The sequence below is a fragment of the Saccopteryx bilineata genome, chromosome 11, assembly GCF_036850765.1.
Source record: "Saccopteryx bilineata isolate mSacBil1 chromosome 11, mSacBil1_pri_phased_curated, whole genome shotgun sequence".
Taxonomy (NCBI): Eukaryota; Metazoa; Chordata; class Mammalia; order Chiroptera; family Emballonuridae; genus Saccopteryx; species Saccopteryx bilineata.
Window position 1 is genome coordinate 76,552,664 of NC_089500.1, and position 16,890 is coordinate 76,569,553.

Consider the following 16,890-nt stretch of genomic DNA (forward strand, 5'->3'; position numbering starts at 1 on the left):
TTCCACGTGGAGTCCTATTTCCCCAACGAGACGGCTCATTTCTTTAGGTCAATTGATTTTATATATTTCTTTGTGTCAGCCAGTCTCAATGTCGCGTCTTGCTCAGAGCTTGAAGCCCTCAAACAGTATCTGCACCCCTGGCCGGTTGGTTCAGCGGTAGAGCGTCGACCTGGCTCTACCTTACCTGGTGGAAATCCCGGGTTCGATTCCCAGCCAGGGCACACAGGAGAGGCGCCCATCTGCTTCTCCACCCCTCCCCCTCTCCTTCCTCTCTGTCTCTCTCTTCCCCTCCCGCAGCCGAGGCTCCATTGGAGCAAAGTTGGCCCGGGCGCTGAGGATGGCTCCATGGCCTCTGCCCCAGGCGCTAGAGTGGCTCTGGTTGCAGCAGAGCAACACCCCAGATGGGCAGAGCATCGCCCCCTGGTGGGCGTGCCGGGTGGATCCTGGTCCAGCTCATGCAGGAGTCTGTCTGACTGTCTCCCTGCTTCTCACTTCGGAAAAATACAAGAAAAGCCCCAACAGTATCTGCATTGTTAAAAGGAACACTTGTTTGCTCCTGTGGACAGTGGACAGCAGAACCATGTGGCCCACGCACAGCAAAGAAGGTTTGGCACCGGGATGAAATGAAAAGAATACTTGTCTTGAATAGTTACCTGTACAAAAGCGACTCCTGTCATCAGAATCAGCAGGGAGAGCCACTGGTACACCCCGAGCTTCTTACTGAGCATAGACACGGAGAAGAGGGCCGTCGTCAGAATTTTCAACTGATATGTGACCTGAAAAAGAAAGCAGCGAATATTATGACTGATCATGGGTCTGCTTTGTAAAGGACAATTAGAAATGTATTTTCAGTACCTGATAGGTGGCTGCATCTAGATTTGACAATGCCACATAGAGCAAGTTATTCTGAAGAGTGTATATCCCTGATGGAATCGCGAGTTTAAGCGTCTCCATAGGTTTATTAAGAATTTCGTCACGTAGTACTCGATTCAGTGCTCTGAGACTGCATTCTAGAAAACAACACGGAATGGGCAAAGTCAGTCATTAAGTAACTGAACAAGCGCCACACCCTCTCTCAAGGCTCAGTTTCCTCAGCTGTGGAAAAGGGGAATCGGGCTACACGTCAAGATTCTTTAGGTCTAAACTCGACCTCTACTGATGCTTTTTCAAATGATAAATATGATAAGAAAGCATACTGAGAATAGCACTATCCCAGCCCTGGCCGGGTGGCTCAGTAGTAGAGCATCAGGCTGGCGTGTGGATGTCCCATGTTCCATCCCCAGTCAGGGCACACAAAAGAAGTGACCATTTGCTTCTCTTCTCCTCCCTCTCCCCCTTCTCTCTCTCTTCTCCTCCCACTGCCAGGGGCTCGACTGGTTTGAGCATCCGCCCCAGGCACTGAGGATAGCTTGGTTGATTCAAGCATTGGTCCCTGCCGGGTAGACCCAAGTCAGGGCACATATGGGAGTATATCTCCCCTTCTCTCACATAAAAAATAAAATAAAAAGATAATAGCACTATCCTTATATTCTTGCATTGGGAAATACAAATTGATAATACAGACATATTTACACATATATGCAATATGTATTTGTGACAACCTAAAGCTCACAGTATTAATTTGTCAACCAAGTATTTTTAACTTTATAAAAACGTACATTTTGTGCATCCCATTTTCTCATCAGCCATTCATGCCCACTTACAATTGTGAAGACATTAATCACAAAAAGGCGGTAAGTTTGGCTGCAAACAACAGAAAACCCAACCTGCAGTGGCTCGACCCCACGGGGCCCGTCCCTCGGTCTGTAGCTGTCTTCTCGCCGGGCTGATATACAAAGGTTTCGCATTCTAATGTATGCAGAAGTATCTATTTTTTCCCTCCACAGTTTATTTGTATTTTTTGTATCTTATTCGAAAGCATTCATAGCTCTAAGGTCACTTTTGTTTTTTAAATGCCAATGTTTTTTTCTAGAATACACACTTCTTTATTAGCTCTTTTTTTGTTTGTTTTACCTTCAATATTATTTTGCATTAGTTGTACAGTGGTTAGACAACTGTATACTTTAAAAAGCGTTCCCCCTGACATTTCCAGTACCCACCCGGCAGCATACATAGTTGGCACGATATTATTGACGATATTCCCTGTGCTATGGTTTACGTCCCTGTGACGGTTCTGTAACCACCGATCTGTACGTCTTACTCCCTTCACCTCTTCCACCCGGCCCCCAACCTTCCCTCTGGCCACTACCAGCCTTTTCCTTGAGTCTATAAGTCTGTTTCCATTTTTTTTGTTCGTTAATTTTGTTGTTTAGATTCCAGATGTCGGGAAATCATATGGTACTCGTCTTTCTCTGGCTGACTTATTTCACTGAGCATAACACCCTCAGGGTCCACCCATGATGTCACCTACTGGTAAGATTTAATTCTTTTATAGCCACGTATTAGGTTCTACAGCTTTTTTTATCCTCGTCTATTGATAGGCACTTGCTTGCTTCTACAGCGTGGCGATTGTAAACAACACTGCAACAAACATGGGGTGCATACAGTTTTCCGAATTAGTGTTTTGGGTTTCTTTAGATAAGTACCCAGGAGTGGACTTGCTGGGGCATAAGGCAATTAGTCCCATTTTAAGTTTTTTGAGGACCCTTGATACTGTTTACCACGGTGGCTGCACCAGTTTGCATTCCCACCAACAGTGTGTGTGGGTCACCTCTTCCTCTACCTCCTTGCCAACACTAGTTTGTTGATTTATTGATGGTAGCCATTCTGACAGGTGTGAGGTGATATCTCATTGTGATTTTAATTTGCATTTCTCTGACGATAGTGGCGTTGAGCATCTTTTCTTGTCTATTGGCCACCTGTCTGTCCTCTTTGGAGAAGTGTCTATTCAGGTCCTCTGTCCCTTTTTTTTTTTTTTTTTTTTTTTTTTGTATTTTTCTGAAGCTGGAAACGGGGAGAGACAGTCAGGCAGACTCCCGCATGCGCCTGACCGGGATTCACCCGGCACGCCCACCAGGGGCGACGCTAAGCCCACCAGGGGGCGATGCTCTGCCCCTTCGGGGCGTCACTCTGCCGCGACCAGAGCCACTCTAGTGCCTGGGGCAGAGGCCAAGGAGCCATCCCCAGAGCCCGGGCCATCCTTGCTCCAATGGAGCCTCACTGCGGGAGGGGAAGAGAGAGACAGAGAGGAAGGAGAGGGGAAGGGGTGGAGAAGCAGATGGGTGCCTCTCCTGTGTGCCCTGGCCGGGAATCGAACCCGGGACTCCCACACGCCAGGCCGACGCTCTACCACTGAGCCAACCGGCCAGGGCCCCTCTGACCATTTTTAATGGGATTATTTGTTCCCTTGTTTGAGTTCTTTATAAATTTTGGATATTAACTCCTTATGAGATATATCAATGGTGACTATCTTCTCCCTGCTTACCATGATTTCAATATTCTTAAACTTATTGAGACTTGTTTTGTGGGCTAACATGTGGTCGATCCTAGAAATGGCCTATCCTAGAAAGTTTTCCATGTGTACTTGAAAGGACTGTATATTCTGCTGCTTTGGGGTAAAACACTCTGAAAATATTAACTGCATTGCCATGACTGTATAACTGTTGGTCTCTCCTTTTATGTCCATCAATATTTGCTTTCCATATTTAGATGCTCCTGTGTTAGGTGCATAAATGTTTACAAGGGTTAGAGCCTCCTGTTGGACTGATACCTTTGTCATATGTAATGTCCATCTTTGTCTCTTAGTATAGTCTTTGTTTTAAAGTCTATGTTGTCTGATGTAAGTGTTGCTACCCCAGCTTTTATTCTTTCCATCTGTATAAAATGTCTTTTCCATCCCTTCACTTCCACTCTTGGTGGGTCTTTTCATCTGAAGTGGGGCTCTTGTAGACACTACATCCATCTTTTATCCACTCAGCACCCTATGTCTTTTGACGGGAGCATTTAATCCATTTACATGAAATGTCGATCTTTAATCCACCTGGGGTTTATTATTGTGCCGGGTGTTTCTATTCGTGGTGGGTTCACTGAAAGTTGGTTTTCTACTGCCTCTCTCCATAAACCACCTGCTCCTCATGCTGAGTGGACACTTCCACTCACTGGACGTGAGCCGCAAAGACACTGCTTTCTCAGCTCTCCTGTCCCACGTGCACGGTTGTTTCTGTCTTGCTGGGACTCCTTCGGTCTCTCCCTGATCCCTCCTTCTCAACCTGACCTCTCACTGTCGGGAACACTGCAGCTCCGTCTTCAGCCTTCTCCTCTGGGTCTATCCTGTTATCTCATCCAGTCCTTGACCCCAGGACAAGTCCTGGAGCTCCAGTTTTGTACAGTATATTCTACTGTCTGACATCTTCATCTGATTGCCTCAGAGGCCTCCCCAATTGAACACGGCCCGCAGAGCAGGCTTGATTTCTCCCAAATCCATCTTTCACATGCCATTCATCACGTGGCCCGTTCACCCAGTAATTCCATCTACACACCTGGGAATTATTCCTCACACTGGATTCCTCCACACATTCCCTGACCTTCACACATCTAATCTAGGCGCGTCTGTCAGCTGTCGCTCAAATAGACGTCCCATCAGCACCCGCCCTGCTCTAACAGCACGGGCTAAGCCAGCCCATCTCCTGCAGGGACAAGAGCAACAGCCTCTAGAGGTGACGTCCGGCACCTACTCCACCCCTCCTCTCCTGTCACTGCCGCTGCAGCAGGGGTCCTCTGTGTGCACCACAGCCCGGGCTCTCCACGTCTCCACTATCTACAGGAGACGTCCGGCACCTACTCCACCCCTCCTCTCCTGTCACTGCCGCTGCAGCAGGGGTCCTCTGTGTGCACCACAGCCCGGGCTCTCCGCGTCTCCACTATCTCTCTTTGCTGCCACAATGAAATCCAGCCTCCAAGGCGATATACCGATCAATCTCTCTCCATTCTATTCTTCTCCCAGGTAGGTATGCACCCCCCACACTGGCCTCCCTGACAGTTTTGAAAATGTACCAAATTTACAAACATGCCACCTGAAAAATGGCCAGCGGGCTCTCTCTGAGGACATGCAGATGGCAATCAGCACATGAAAAGACGCTCACGGTCCTAGTCCTTCGGGAAATGCACACCCAAGCCACAGAGATACCTCTTCATACCCATCAGAAAGGCAGTATTTTTTTTTTTAAAGTAACAAGGGTTGGTGAGGATGTGGAAAAACTGAAACTCTTGTACTTTGCTGGTGGGGAGGTAAAATGGTGTTGTCGCTGTGCAAAAAAGTTTGGTGTGTTTTCAAAAAGTTAAACACAGAATGAGCACGTGACCTGGCGGGTCCACTGCAGGGTCCCGGGCAGAAGTGACAGTTGACAGTGGGGACCCTGACAGACGTGCACGTCTACTGCAGCATTATTCAGCTCACGCGGCCCTTTTCCCAGCAGCCAAAAGTCTGAAACAATGCAAGTGCCTATCTGTACACGAATGGATAAAATGTTTATGTGTACACACACGCACACACACCCATACAATGGGATAGCATTTAGTCATAAAAAGGAATTAAGTTCCGATACAGTATGCTACGTGAAATAAGCAGACATGGAAGAACAAACGGCGGCATGGTCCGCGTGGACGGAACAGCTGAAACAGGCAATGCGCAGACAGCACGTAGACCCAAGCACCGCAGTTACTGCCTGCTCGCCACCGAGTTTCCGCCTGCACTGACGGAAGTGCTAGAAATACTGCCGATGGCTGTATAACCTTGTGAATGCACTTACTGCCCCTGCTCTGTGCACCTAAAAATGGTTACAGCTGAGAATTTTATATATGTGTGTGTATACATATATATAAAACTTCAACAAACAAGGTCCTATACTAAAAAGACCAATGAATTATATACACTTTAAAATCAGTGAATTATATGTACATGAATTGGATCTCAATAAAGCTGTTTAAAACTGCTGGACTAATTAAAACAGCAAATAAAAGGCCTTCCACTTTAGTAAATGTCTAACAATCACAGATTTATAGAATTTGCTCCTATTCTCAAATTATTATAAATGTAAGAAACTAGAAGACATGATTGTTATAGATTAGAACAAAATGCCTTTGTTTCTATACTAAAACTGTCTTAATAAAATGAAACAGATTGAAATGTTCTTAATACTAAGGCATTAGATAACGCAATAGTGTTCAAATGTGTGGTTACCAACATCTAGTGACATTGTTGTCACATATAATACTAAACAATTAAATTTCATCGCTGAAACCCAGAAACCCAGATACCTACTGCTGTCTTTGTAGACTAAGAGAACGCAAGCCGTTATCTTCAGGAGCTCGGCCACCACCACGGCCGTGGACGACAGGTAACGCGGCCCGTCCTCCTTTAAGGTCCTGGAGTAACGCATCGTTAGGACCAAACTGGTCGTCTGAAAGACCAGAATTCCCAAGGAGAGGTATTTTAGGTTGGCAGACATTGTTTTATCTGCATCTGCCTGAAAGACAAAATAAATAGGGCGAATAAACAAAATTAGAAAACATCTAAGTGGAGACAGCCCGCCCCAGACAGGGGAGCAGGAACAGACACTCCACCCCATCCCTCCCGCTTTGGACCAAGCGCAAAGGGCAGCTGCCAGGAGACTCTGAAAGGAGGAGAAAGTAAGACAAACAGGCTAGGGACCTCAGATCGTGGGTGATGCCCCACCAATGCGCACCCTGGGAACTTTTTGTCACCTGTGTGTCTCACCCTTGGTGCTACCGCAGTTTACAACCAGAACCACCAACAGCAGATCAACAACAAAAAAGCCCCAAGAGAAACCCCCGTCCCTGGCTGAAGGAACGGGCAGAGAGCAGCCCTGCAGCCGGAACCCTCCCGACTGGGAGCCGGTAACCTGGGGGCAGAGCCCTGCCGGCCACCCCCACCGGCACCAGTGACAGCAGAGGTGGCAGACCCCTCCCACCAGGACTGCAGCCAGCCACAAGACTGCGGGGCAGAGCCCTGTCCTCCGCTCCTGCCCTGTGCAAGGTGTAGCATACAGGCCATCCCTCCCTCCCCAGCTGTCTACTAACACAGGAGTCCATCAGTGTAGCAGTCAGAATGCCCACGTCACAACCCAAAGATGCGTATATCCATCACAGCAAAAAGCAGGGGAAAGTCTCACGAGGAGGAGTGAGGACCATCAACAGACAGGAAGCTGACGCAGATGTTGGAATCATCAGACAAGAATTTTAAAGGAGCTGCGATAAAAATGCACCACCACCAAGCAATAATAACACTCTTGAAATAATTTGAGACTCATGCAGAAGCCAAGAAAAGCAGTGCAGGAGCTCCTGACCCATTCCTGCACTGCTCGTGAGGATCGGGGACCCTTCCTTTCCTCTTCCAAGCCCACGTTTTTAAACATGTTAAAAGTGTTCAACAAGTAGCTTCTAAATAATATGTGAGCCACGAGTACACCATGCACTAATAACATGACCCATCTTCTCATACACAGGTCCTTGTAGCTACAGACTTATTTCCAGTAGCTTGTACGCGTTACATCATCTTCTGCGTCTGTGTACGCGGCCCATCATTCTGCGGAGACGACAATGTCTGTTCTTTGCTGATATATGTCTCCAGCCACTAAAAGTCCTAAAAAACTAAATGTTTAGTCAGTCTTAGGAATGTAATAAATTTTTTATAGATTTTTAAAGACTATCAAGTACCTAAGAAACCCTACAAATCAATTTTCCTTCTATTATAAAAACAGAAGGCTAAATTTCTACCGTATCGTTTTGAAAGTGAGCCGTACTTACATTTTCTAAGCACGAGTCCTGAAATGTACTCCCTAAGTACGATGTAATACTCTTCTCGAGTACATATGAAAGCACAGCAGTTATAAAATGCTATGCAAATACAAGTTCACATTATACACTTGTCAAAAACAGCTATTGGCATAAAAACAAACCTATTCAAGTTTCTTCAAGTAAATGAACAGAAAAAGACAATATTTATAGAACTGCTGTGACCTCAGCTGCAATTTTTGGTCCATTATCTCTCATGATGTCCAAACTTTAAAACTGCACTTATAAACTGCACGCTAAATGATGACAGACAAAATCCATCCCGAGAGGCTTTACTCTGACACATTTTATAACTTCTTTTCAAAGTGCCTCAGAAACAGACACAGTATTCTCAGAGTGGCAAGGTGATGTCATAGGTGAAATCTATAGTAACCCTGTGAAAACCCCCAAATCTTCTTTTTTGATAAAGTGAAACAAGTATGAGTCAAAAGTAATTTACAGTAGCAGTAAATTCAGTTTTCTTTCTATGACAGATGACAACGGCCACTACCGTGGTTCACTCTGAAGGGCTCGCAGAAAAGTGCCACCCTACTCACAACTCAGCCGCTCTAATCCTCCCCATTTCCGGTCCTGGTGACAGCCTGGATTAGACAGCTTCTCATTGTTTCTCCCCTCCCTTTCTTCCTCCAGATGTCGGGTGACTATTTACAGAAGATAATGTCAACTTCCTGTAAATTAATTTTTACCTTGGTCTTTCACAGTCTGCGGAATTTCCATCACTACAATCTGGTAGAATAAATATTTCCTTAACTTATATAAATATAAAACTTATTTACATCTTAATTTTTAGATTAAAAATTGTTCAGTATTGTCGTAAGCTTTCCACAGAGTCACAGGTCTGGACAACAGACCTCTGGGTGTGCGGCGCCCTGTGACAGGCGCTCACCTGCCCTCCTGCATGCCCTGCCCCGCCCCTTCCCGCTGCGGTCACTTCCTGCCACGTCCAGCCCGAGGCAGAAGGCCCAGGTATGACACAAAGAACAAACAGTAGTGTAAAAGCAAGGCAGGGTCCTGGAGTACTAACTGTTAATAAAAGTTCAACTCTAAGGAGATGAACATCAAGGCCAGAATAAATATAACGCTGTCCTACACTTGCCGTCCCTATTTAATCCGCACTTGCTCTGGTCAGGCCCGGTGACGAGCCTGGGAACACAATGATGAACACGACATGTGATCTGTGTCTTTATGGAGCGTATCCTCCAGCACGGAAGACACCTATTACTCTAATAATTCAAGAAATAGTCTGCTATTACATGGGGTGCAACAGGAAAATATCACAGGGAATTATGGTACCTGGTATGAAATTATGTCCACTTGGCTGAACTCAAACACATTTCCCCAAACCCCCTTCTCTGTGTGGTGCCAGGCTAGAACCTGGCATAAGACTTGGAAGGCGGACGTGAAGCAAGAGCCATTACTCCGGAAGGTTCTCAGGGCTGCGAGGGTGCCCCAGGTTCCAGCAGACCCCACCCTTCCCTGCTCCAGGTCAGCTCTCCCTCCCCACTGCTGACCTGCTGAGCAACAGCGGGCCCACAGGCGCTCCACGGCACTCGTGACCGTGGACACAGAAAGGTGCCACGCGGAGGGGACCGCTTTCTGTCACCTCTGCCCCAGCCCCGCTCGGGGGCCTGCTCTGGCTGCAGCGCGTGCGGCCTCCTGGACTCCTCTGAAAGTGCTGACCCATCTACTGGCCCGCCTTTCAGGAGGCCTGCCCACACTTTTCAGGAATCTCCCCAACGCTCTCTTCTCTGCTTTCTAATTTAAATTTTACTTTGCAATGACTAAATGCAAAATAATTCGATATTGATACAGTGGGAACCGAATGTGGTTCCAGAACCGGAACAAGGGGAATCTGGCATCGGTCTTCTGATGACTAGAGAGATACAGAGATAGTAACGGCATCTTACCAGTGGTACAGGCATCCCTGGCAGTTCACCATGCCAGGGGAAATAATACTTATCAAGACTTATAATATAATCAAGACTTATCACCTATGACCAAGTTGTTGTTGCCACAAACATTTCATTGGACATGGGCAAACAATGGTGTTCACTGGTAGCTTCTAAGTCAGCCAGAAAGCTTGGAGAGAAGAAAAGATGCACTTGAGGCCCAAATTCACAGCCCAAGGTCCGAGGGAGGAATCAAAGCCTGTACGACTGACTGCCCTGAAACAACTGCCTGTCTCCTCGAGCGGCCACGTCAACGTTTCTGAAAACCAGGCCCAGAGTCTGACCCTGTGGCAGGCTGAAAGAAAAGGTAAACTGAGCTTACAACTTTATAGGATCTCACGGTCCTACATCTCTGGGTTTTTACAACCTCTACATCCTAGCACAGCACGTGACCAGATACAAAAGATGGATTCCTGAGGCAGGCTGAATAACGGCCCCCCAAAATATCAGGTCCTGATCCCCGAAACCTACAAACGTCACCTTATTTGGAAAAGGGGATTTTGCAAATGAAATTAAGGACCTCGAGCTGGGAAGAGTCTCATGGATGAGCGAGGTGATCCCTAAATGCCAACACAAAATGCTCATCAGAGACACACAGGGTGGACACACAAGCAGAGAAAGCATTGTGAAGACAGGGCAGACATGTACTGGGAGAGGCTGGCCTTTCCTGGGGTGACGCAGTCCCGACTGGGTGCTGGCAAAGCCAGAGGCTGGGGAGGACAGAGAGAGTCTGCCCCAGAGCCTCCAGAGGAAGCATGGCCCCATCGGCACTGCGATGTCAGCCCAGTGGTATTAACTTGAGTTTCTGGACTCCAGCACTGTGAGTGAATACTCAGAATACACTGCTTTTTAGAGGGTTGAAATCTAATGTTCAGCTACCCATTCGTATTAATCTTAAGCATACATGTTTTATAAATGCATTTGTTTTTCTCTTGCTAATCTGTCTTTTATTATAGAGGTCACAGCTAAGAACTCAGAAGAGTAGAGAGGAAATTAGTTTCCCACAGGGGTGAGAATAACTATACTACCTCAAAAATGCGTTACTAGGATCACGTGATGTACTAAAACATGCAACAGGAAAGTACTTCTGAATGTAATGTTACTAACAAAAGTCTAAAATCAGGTCACACACTACAACACTGGAGTTATCCTTGCCTCTAGGAGCACTCTAAGAGTTTGATTATTTCATTTTATAATTTAATGTAGTAATAACTATTTATTATGAGTCTAATATACATTTTAATACCATGCTCAAATACTTAAATGTTAAAAGAATTTAAATTCACCCTAGTAGGGGTAAATTTCTCAAATAACTCTAGTACAACACAAATTTAAAAGAATTATAAGATTTATAAAGCCCAACACTCAAGGGAAAAAGAATGCTTTGGACTAATGCTGGACTTCAGAAAGCTTCATAAGAAGAAGGTGACATTTAATTAAAGATTAATTTCTACAAGGGGGTAAGGAAGGTCTTCCTTGTAAGAAGAAAGGATGTAAGCCAAGACCAAGGCAGGCAGGCAAACGGCATGTTTGGAAACTCCATTTCAAAGTAACCAGTCCAGTTTGGCTAAAAATTAGGCTATGTTAGATAAAATAATTTAGAAAAGAAAGAAAAAAAGGGATATATTGATCTGATCGGAGTCATGAATAGTTCCATATTTTGAAGGGCTTTGAATGCCAGCCTAAATAATTTTGAATTTATTCAGGAGCCGATAGTCACTGAGCATTTCGGAGGAAAGAGTGACCACGGAATGCATAAGACCTCCGGCTTTCAGGAGCCCCGGCTGGATAGCTCAGTTGGTAGAGCATCATCCTGATACACAAAGGCAGTGGGTTTGATGCCCCATCAGGGCACATACAGGAACAGTCTCTCTCTCTCTCTCTCTCTCTCTCTCTCTAGCTTCCTCTCTATCTAAAATCAACAAATGAAAATAATTAAAAAGAAAAAGCAGCAATGTGGAGGTGGGTGACTGAAAGGGCGCAGGTGGAGGACAGTACGCCTGGTCTGGAAGCCACCGCTCCTGGGCAGAGAGGAAAGGAGAAAGGCCGGACAGCACAGAGGAGGTGGCACTGGGAAACGGAAGAACGACATCCAACCTGAGACTCGGAAGGCATAGAACCAACCCTCGGGAGGACAGCGCGGGCCAGAAATGAAAATCTCAGAAGTCCATTCCCTTTCAAGGAACCAACCCACGTTGACCAGCGAGAAGTGACTTAGGGCTCAACCAAGGAGAACTGTCCCAAATTTCATCCTGACCCAAGTTGAAGGCTTCAAACGCTGCACGTAACAGAACAGAATGAGTCTTCCACTGTCAAGTCAGGACCTGCAACTTCCCAAGCAAGGTCCATTCTCACATTGAATCCCGTTCTTCCATTCATTGGGACCGACGTTCGGGAGAGGCGCTCAGCGGCTTTAAGTACAGACGTTACAAACCCTCCGCTCCGCGACCCGCAGACCCGCCCCCGGGCACCGCGGGCCGCCGGGACCCCGGGCCCGCACCCGCCTTACCATCCCGTGCGGCCGGCGGCGTGCGCAGCGCGGGCGGGCCCGGGGCGCGGGGGCGGGGCCGGGACCACCCCGCCCGGGGTCACGGGTCACGGAGGCACGCCCCCCGCCGGCCGCGGTCCCCCCCACCCCCCGCCCACACACGAGCGCTCGGCCCTTCCCCTCCCCCCGGCACATTCCGCACGTCGTCCGGGCGCGCGGCGCGTCCCTGCCCCCGTCCTCGCCCCGCCCCGCCGCTCGGGCGCCGTTCCCGCGCCGGCCGCTCACCTGCCCCGCAGCCCGGCCGGCCGCGCGCTCGCGGGGCGCCCGGGGCTGCCGTGCCTGTCGGGTCTTCCGCGCCCCGTGCTGCGCAGCGCCGCCCGCCGCCGCCAGCCCGGGGCGGCCCAGGCGCTTCCGGGCGCCCGCGGTCCCGTCCCCCAAACGCTCCGGCTGCTGCCGCGGCCCGCGCCACGCCGTTCCAGGCTCCGTCGTGGCGGCCGTGCTGGCCGGGGAGGCGGCCCCCCGGGTGCTGGCGTCGCCGTCCGCTCACCCCCGCCTGCCAGCCGTGTCCCGAGCGTCCCGGGGGCCCGTCCCGGGGCGTCGCCGTGCGCACGGAAAGGCAGAGTCCTTCGGGGCAAAGGCCTCCGGGGAGGGAACGCGGAGGCGGGCCCAGGAAGGGAACGGGGACAGAGGACGATCGCCAGCACTGACCGCGGGCGACATGGGCGAGCGCGGGCTCGCTCAGCCGAGAGCCCAGACCGGGAGCCCTCCCTGCTTCGTTCCTCCCAGGGTTCCGATAGCATCTGCAGCGCCCGGCGACCACCTCGTGGTGTCGGGAGCCAGGTGGCACCTGTCCCCTCTGCAGGACACTGCCCTCGAGGCCGGCAGTGTGCTCGCGGTCTCTGGCTCGCGGCCCCTGCCGCGGTGCTCAGTGCTTGGTAGGAACTTCATGTACCTGTGTTGGCCTGAGCTGCGCCCGCGGGTGACCGTGTTCAAGACCAGCAGGCGGCGCAAGAGCGCACGGGGCCCCGCGCCCTGGTAGGAGCCGGGTTCGCGTTCGGGGCCCGGCGCTCCTTGGGGAATAAGACGCTGATTAGGGTCGTGCCTTTGTGCAGCGGGCCCGCGTCGGCTCCTTTAACTCTCCCGACGGCCCTAGAAGTTAGGCATTTGTCCCTGTATTTTGCAGAAGGACAAACAGAGGCTTTCCGGAGTTTTAAATAAGTTACCCGAGTTCTCCTAGCTACTGAAAAGGTAAACTGGATTTCAGGCCTTGTTTGTCCATGCTTTAAAACACGACACTGAGCTGTCACAGGAAGAAAGAGATTCAGAAATGGGGTGAGCACAGTTTAGGGCAAAAAAGGTGGCCGACAGCAAAGGTAGTAATAGGGATTGGAAGTGTAGGTGACAACAGAGATGGCCCCGAAGGAAGAGAGAAAACCAGCAACTTGGGGACCCGGGCAAAGTACCAGCTTTGGCCTCCCTCTCAGAACAGATCGCAAAGGTAGAACTTTGGCTCGGGAAAGAGACAGCAGATCAGTGTAAGGTCAGCCCCCGGGCAAACAGGACAAAGGGTCTCAGAGGTGACTTGTTAGGGTTGCCAGATAACATTGAGGACAGACACCTCGTTAAATTGAAATGTCAAATAAAGACATAGTTGTTTAGTGTGTGCAATATTTGGGGTATGCTTATACAGTGTACTAAAAAAATATATTCATTGTTTATCCAAAATTCAGATTTAACTGGGTAGCCTGTATTTTTAGTTGCAAAATCTGGCGACCCTGTTGAAAGCATGAATGCGTTATAACATTGCACCGTAAGAGGCTTCTCATGGTGCCCCAGAGAAATTAACCCGAAATCAAATTATCCTGGGGCAGTTGATCCTGCTAGCACTCTGCACACAAAGTAACGGATGCCTGGTAGCTTAGGGACTTTAATGACTTAAGACTCAGTAAGAAAAAAAAAAGAGAGAGAGAAATAAAAGAATAAATAAGAGTGAGGCCTGACCTGTGGTGGCATAGTGGATGATAAAGCATCGGCCTGGAATGCTGAGGTTGCCGGTTCGAGACCCATGGCTTGCCTGGTCAAGGCACATATAAGAAGCAACGGCAAGTTAGTGCTTCCTGTTCCTTCCTCTTGCCTTCCTTTCTCTCTCTTTTCTCTTTCAAATCAATAAATGAAATCTAAAAAGAGAGAGGGAGAGAGAGTGGGGACTATGGTGACTTTTTTTTTTTTTTTTTTTCCATTTTTCTGAAGCTGGAAACAGGGAGAGACAGTCAGACAGACTCCCGCATGCGCCCGACCGGGATCCACCCGGCACGCCCACCAGGGGCGACGCTCTGCCCACCGGGGGGCGATGCTCTGCCCATCCTGGGCGTCGCCATGTTGTGACCAGAGCCACTCTGGCGCCTGAGGCAGAGGCCACAGAGCCATCCCCAGCGCCCGGGCCATCTTTGCTCCAATGGAGCCTTGGCTGCGGGAGGGGAAGAGAGAGACAGAGAGGAAAGCGCGGCGGAGGGGTGGAGAAGCAAATGGGCGCTTCTCCTGTGTGCCCTGGCCGGGAATCGAACCCGGGTCCTCCGCAGGCTAGGCCGACGCTCTACTGCTGAGCCAACCGGCCAGGGCCTATGGTGACATTTTTAAAAGCTGTCTCGTCAAAATACTGAAACTGCAAAAAAATAAAAGTCAGTGTTTAGAAAAACCTCGGGTTTCCTGGTGTCACTCCCACTTTGTTCCTCTACAGTTACGCTTCTTAAAAGTACTGACGTGAAATCACAGCTTGTGAACGAGAAAAAACAGGTGGTTTCTTCAAGCTGCCAGATTAGTTGACTCTGGTGTGTCCTTGTTGGTTGGTTATTCAGGACAAAGAACGATTATTATCTACTTGTCTGTCACTTAGCTTTAAGAGGAGTTCGTTGAGGTCACTTCCGTGTCCTCAGGCGCAGTCAGTGGGATCCTTCTGCCCTGAGATGGATCAGGAGAGTGTAACACTCTCTAGACCACCTACTTGATAGATTTAGAATGAATTTACTTTTCATTTCGTCCATCAGCCAGGAGGGGTTTCTGTGAGGCTTTCTTGCCCAATGACACGGACTTACTTAGTCTTTGGGTGAGGGTCTCAGGGGGTAGTTTAACGGGAATGAGGCCATCGGCTCTGTCTGTACATTCAGAACCAGGGGACATTACCCTGGATCATGGCTGCCCCACGGATCTTGCTGATTCTGGTCAAAGCCTTAGTTATTAACCAGTGCTCTGAAGTTCCCGCTTGGTGGGTGAACTTGGTGGTCTGGGCATCAAAAAAAAAAAAAAATTGGTCTTATTCAGCGGTGAAATTAAGCTGGTCTATATTTGTTTGGCAGAACCGATTCGTAATTTTTTGTTGAGTTCAGCGAACCGGTTGCTAAAATGGCACTTGTAATCAGGGTTCTCTGTAAGGTGGGCGCCTGCGTAGCCACCATTGGATGTGGAAATCACAAATTTACCCTCCTTACTCTTTTTTAACGTTCATCTGCACAACACCGTATTCTAAGCACCCGAAGTCATGTTCATTCTGTCCATAGATGAAAAAAAATTTTGCAAGTGAGGACGCCAATGAAGAAGCAATCTGGATATACCTTAAATAACAGTCGTATTGTTTTTTGTCAGGAATTATTTAATATTTTTTCAAAATATCTTAAAACTCTGTCTTATAATCTAGTTTTGTGTACCTCTTTTATTGTTCTTATTTAAGTATTAAATGCATGAAATAAACTACCTTTTGTTATATCACTTTTTTTATATTTATACTTTTTTTTTTTTTTTTCATTTTTCTGAAGCTGGAAACGGGGAGAGACAGTCAGACAGACTCCCGCATGCGCCCGACCGGGATCCACCCGGCACGCCCACCAGGAGCGATGCTCTGCCCAGCAGGGGGCGATGCTCTGCCCATCGTGGGCATCGCCATGTTGCGACCAGAGCCACTCTAGCGCCTGAGGCAGAGGCTACAGAGCCATCCCCAGCGCCCGGGCCATCTTTGCTCCAATGGAGCCTTGGCTGCGGGAGGGGAAGAGAGAGACAGAGAGGAAAGTGCGGCGGAGGGGTGGAGAAGCAAATGGGCGCTTCTCCTGTGTGCCCTGGCCGGGAATCGAACCCGGGTCCTCCGCACGCTAGGCCGACGCTCTACCGCTGAGCCAACCGGCCAGGGCCTTATATTTATACTTAATGGTCATTAGGGCAGAGAACTGGTTGTTAAATTATTTGAATCCTACCACTGTAGCAGAGAATCCGGTCAATTCAATTAAGAATTTGTACCCATTGGGAGGAGAACATTCCTCTATATGAACTGGTGGGCTTTGTATTTCTGCTTGGCTGAAATACAAAATGAGCTGAAATATTTTCATTGAAGCTATAAGCTCTTTTTTTGTTTATATATCCATTTATGTGTCTCTGAGTGGGTAATATTTCTTTTCCTTTAGATGGTATTATTACCTGATTAGATTATAAAATTCCTTCAAAGAGATCTGTTTGGATCGGTATAGAGAGAAGTAAGCCTATGTAATTCTTAAAATTCCCAGAAATTAAGGAAATTAATCTTGTGATCATTTCAATGTGCCAAAATATGTATCGTGATAAAAACTAACTCAAATGGTGTAAGAATGTGAGCTCATA

The 16,890-nt window shown here is 48.3% G+C and overlaps 1 protein-coding gene across 3 annotated transcripts in view; it reads right to left on the reverse strand.

Moving 5' to 3' along the window:
• SLC35A3 (solute carrier family 35 member A3) overlaps positions 1-12,886 on the reverse strand; it is a 24,452-nt gene extending 11,566 nt beyond the window's left edge. The window contains exons 1-4 of one of the 3 annotated variants that reach the window (XM_066246271.1): positions 12,535-12,886; positions 6,260-6,464; positions 856-1,010; positions 654-776 (exon numbers count right to left, since the gene is read on the reverse strand). In XM_066246271.1, coding sequence (XP_066102368.1) covers positions 654-776; positions 856-1,010; positions 6,260-6,446 — 465 coding nt within the window. In that variant the 5' untranslated portion in view covers positions 6,447-6,464; positions 12,535-12,886. Of the gene's footprint in view, positions 1-653; positions 777-855; positions 1,011-6,259; positions 6,465-12,018; positions 12,215-12,270; positions 12,293-12,534 lie in introns of those variants that run through there. The other 2 variants (XM_066246270.1, XM_066246272.1) reach the window with 2 other exon arrangements.
• Positions 12,887-16,890: the final 4,004 nt, after the last annotated feature.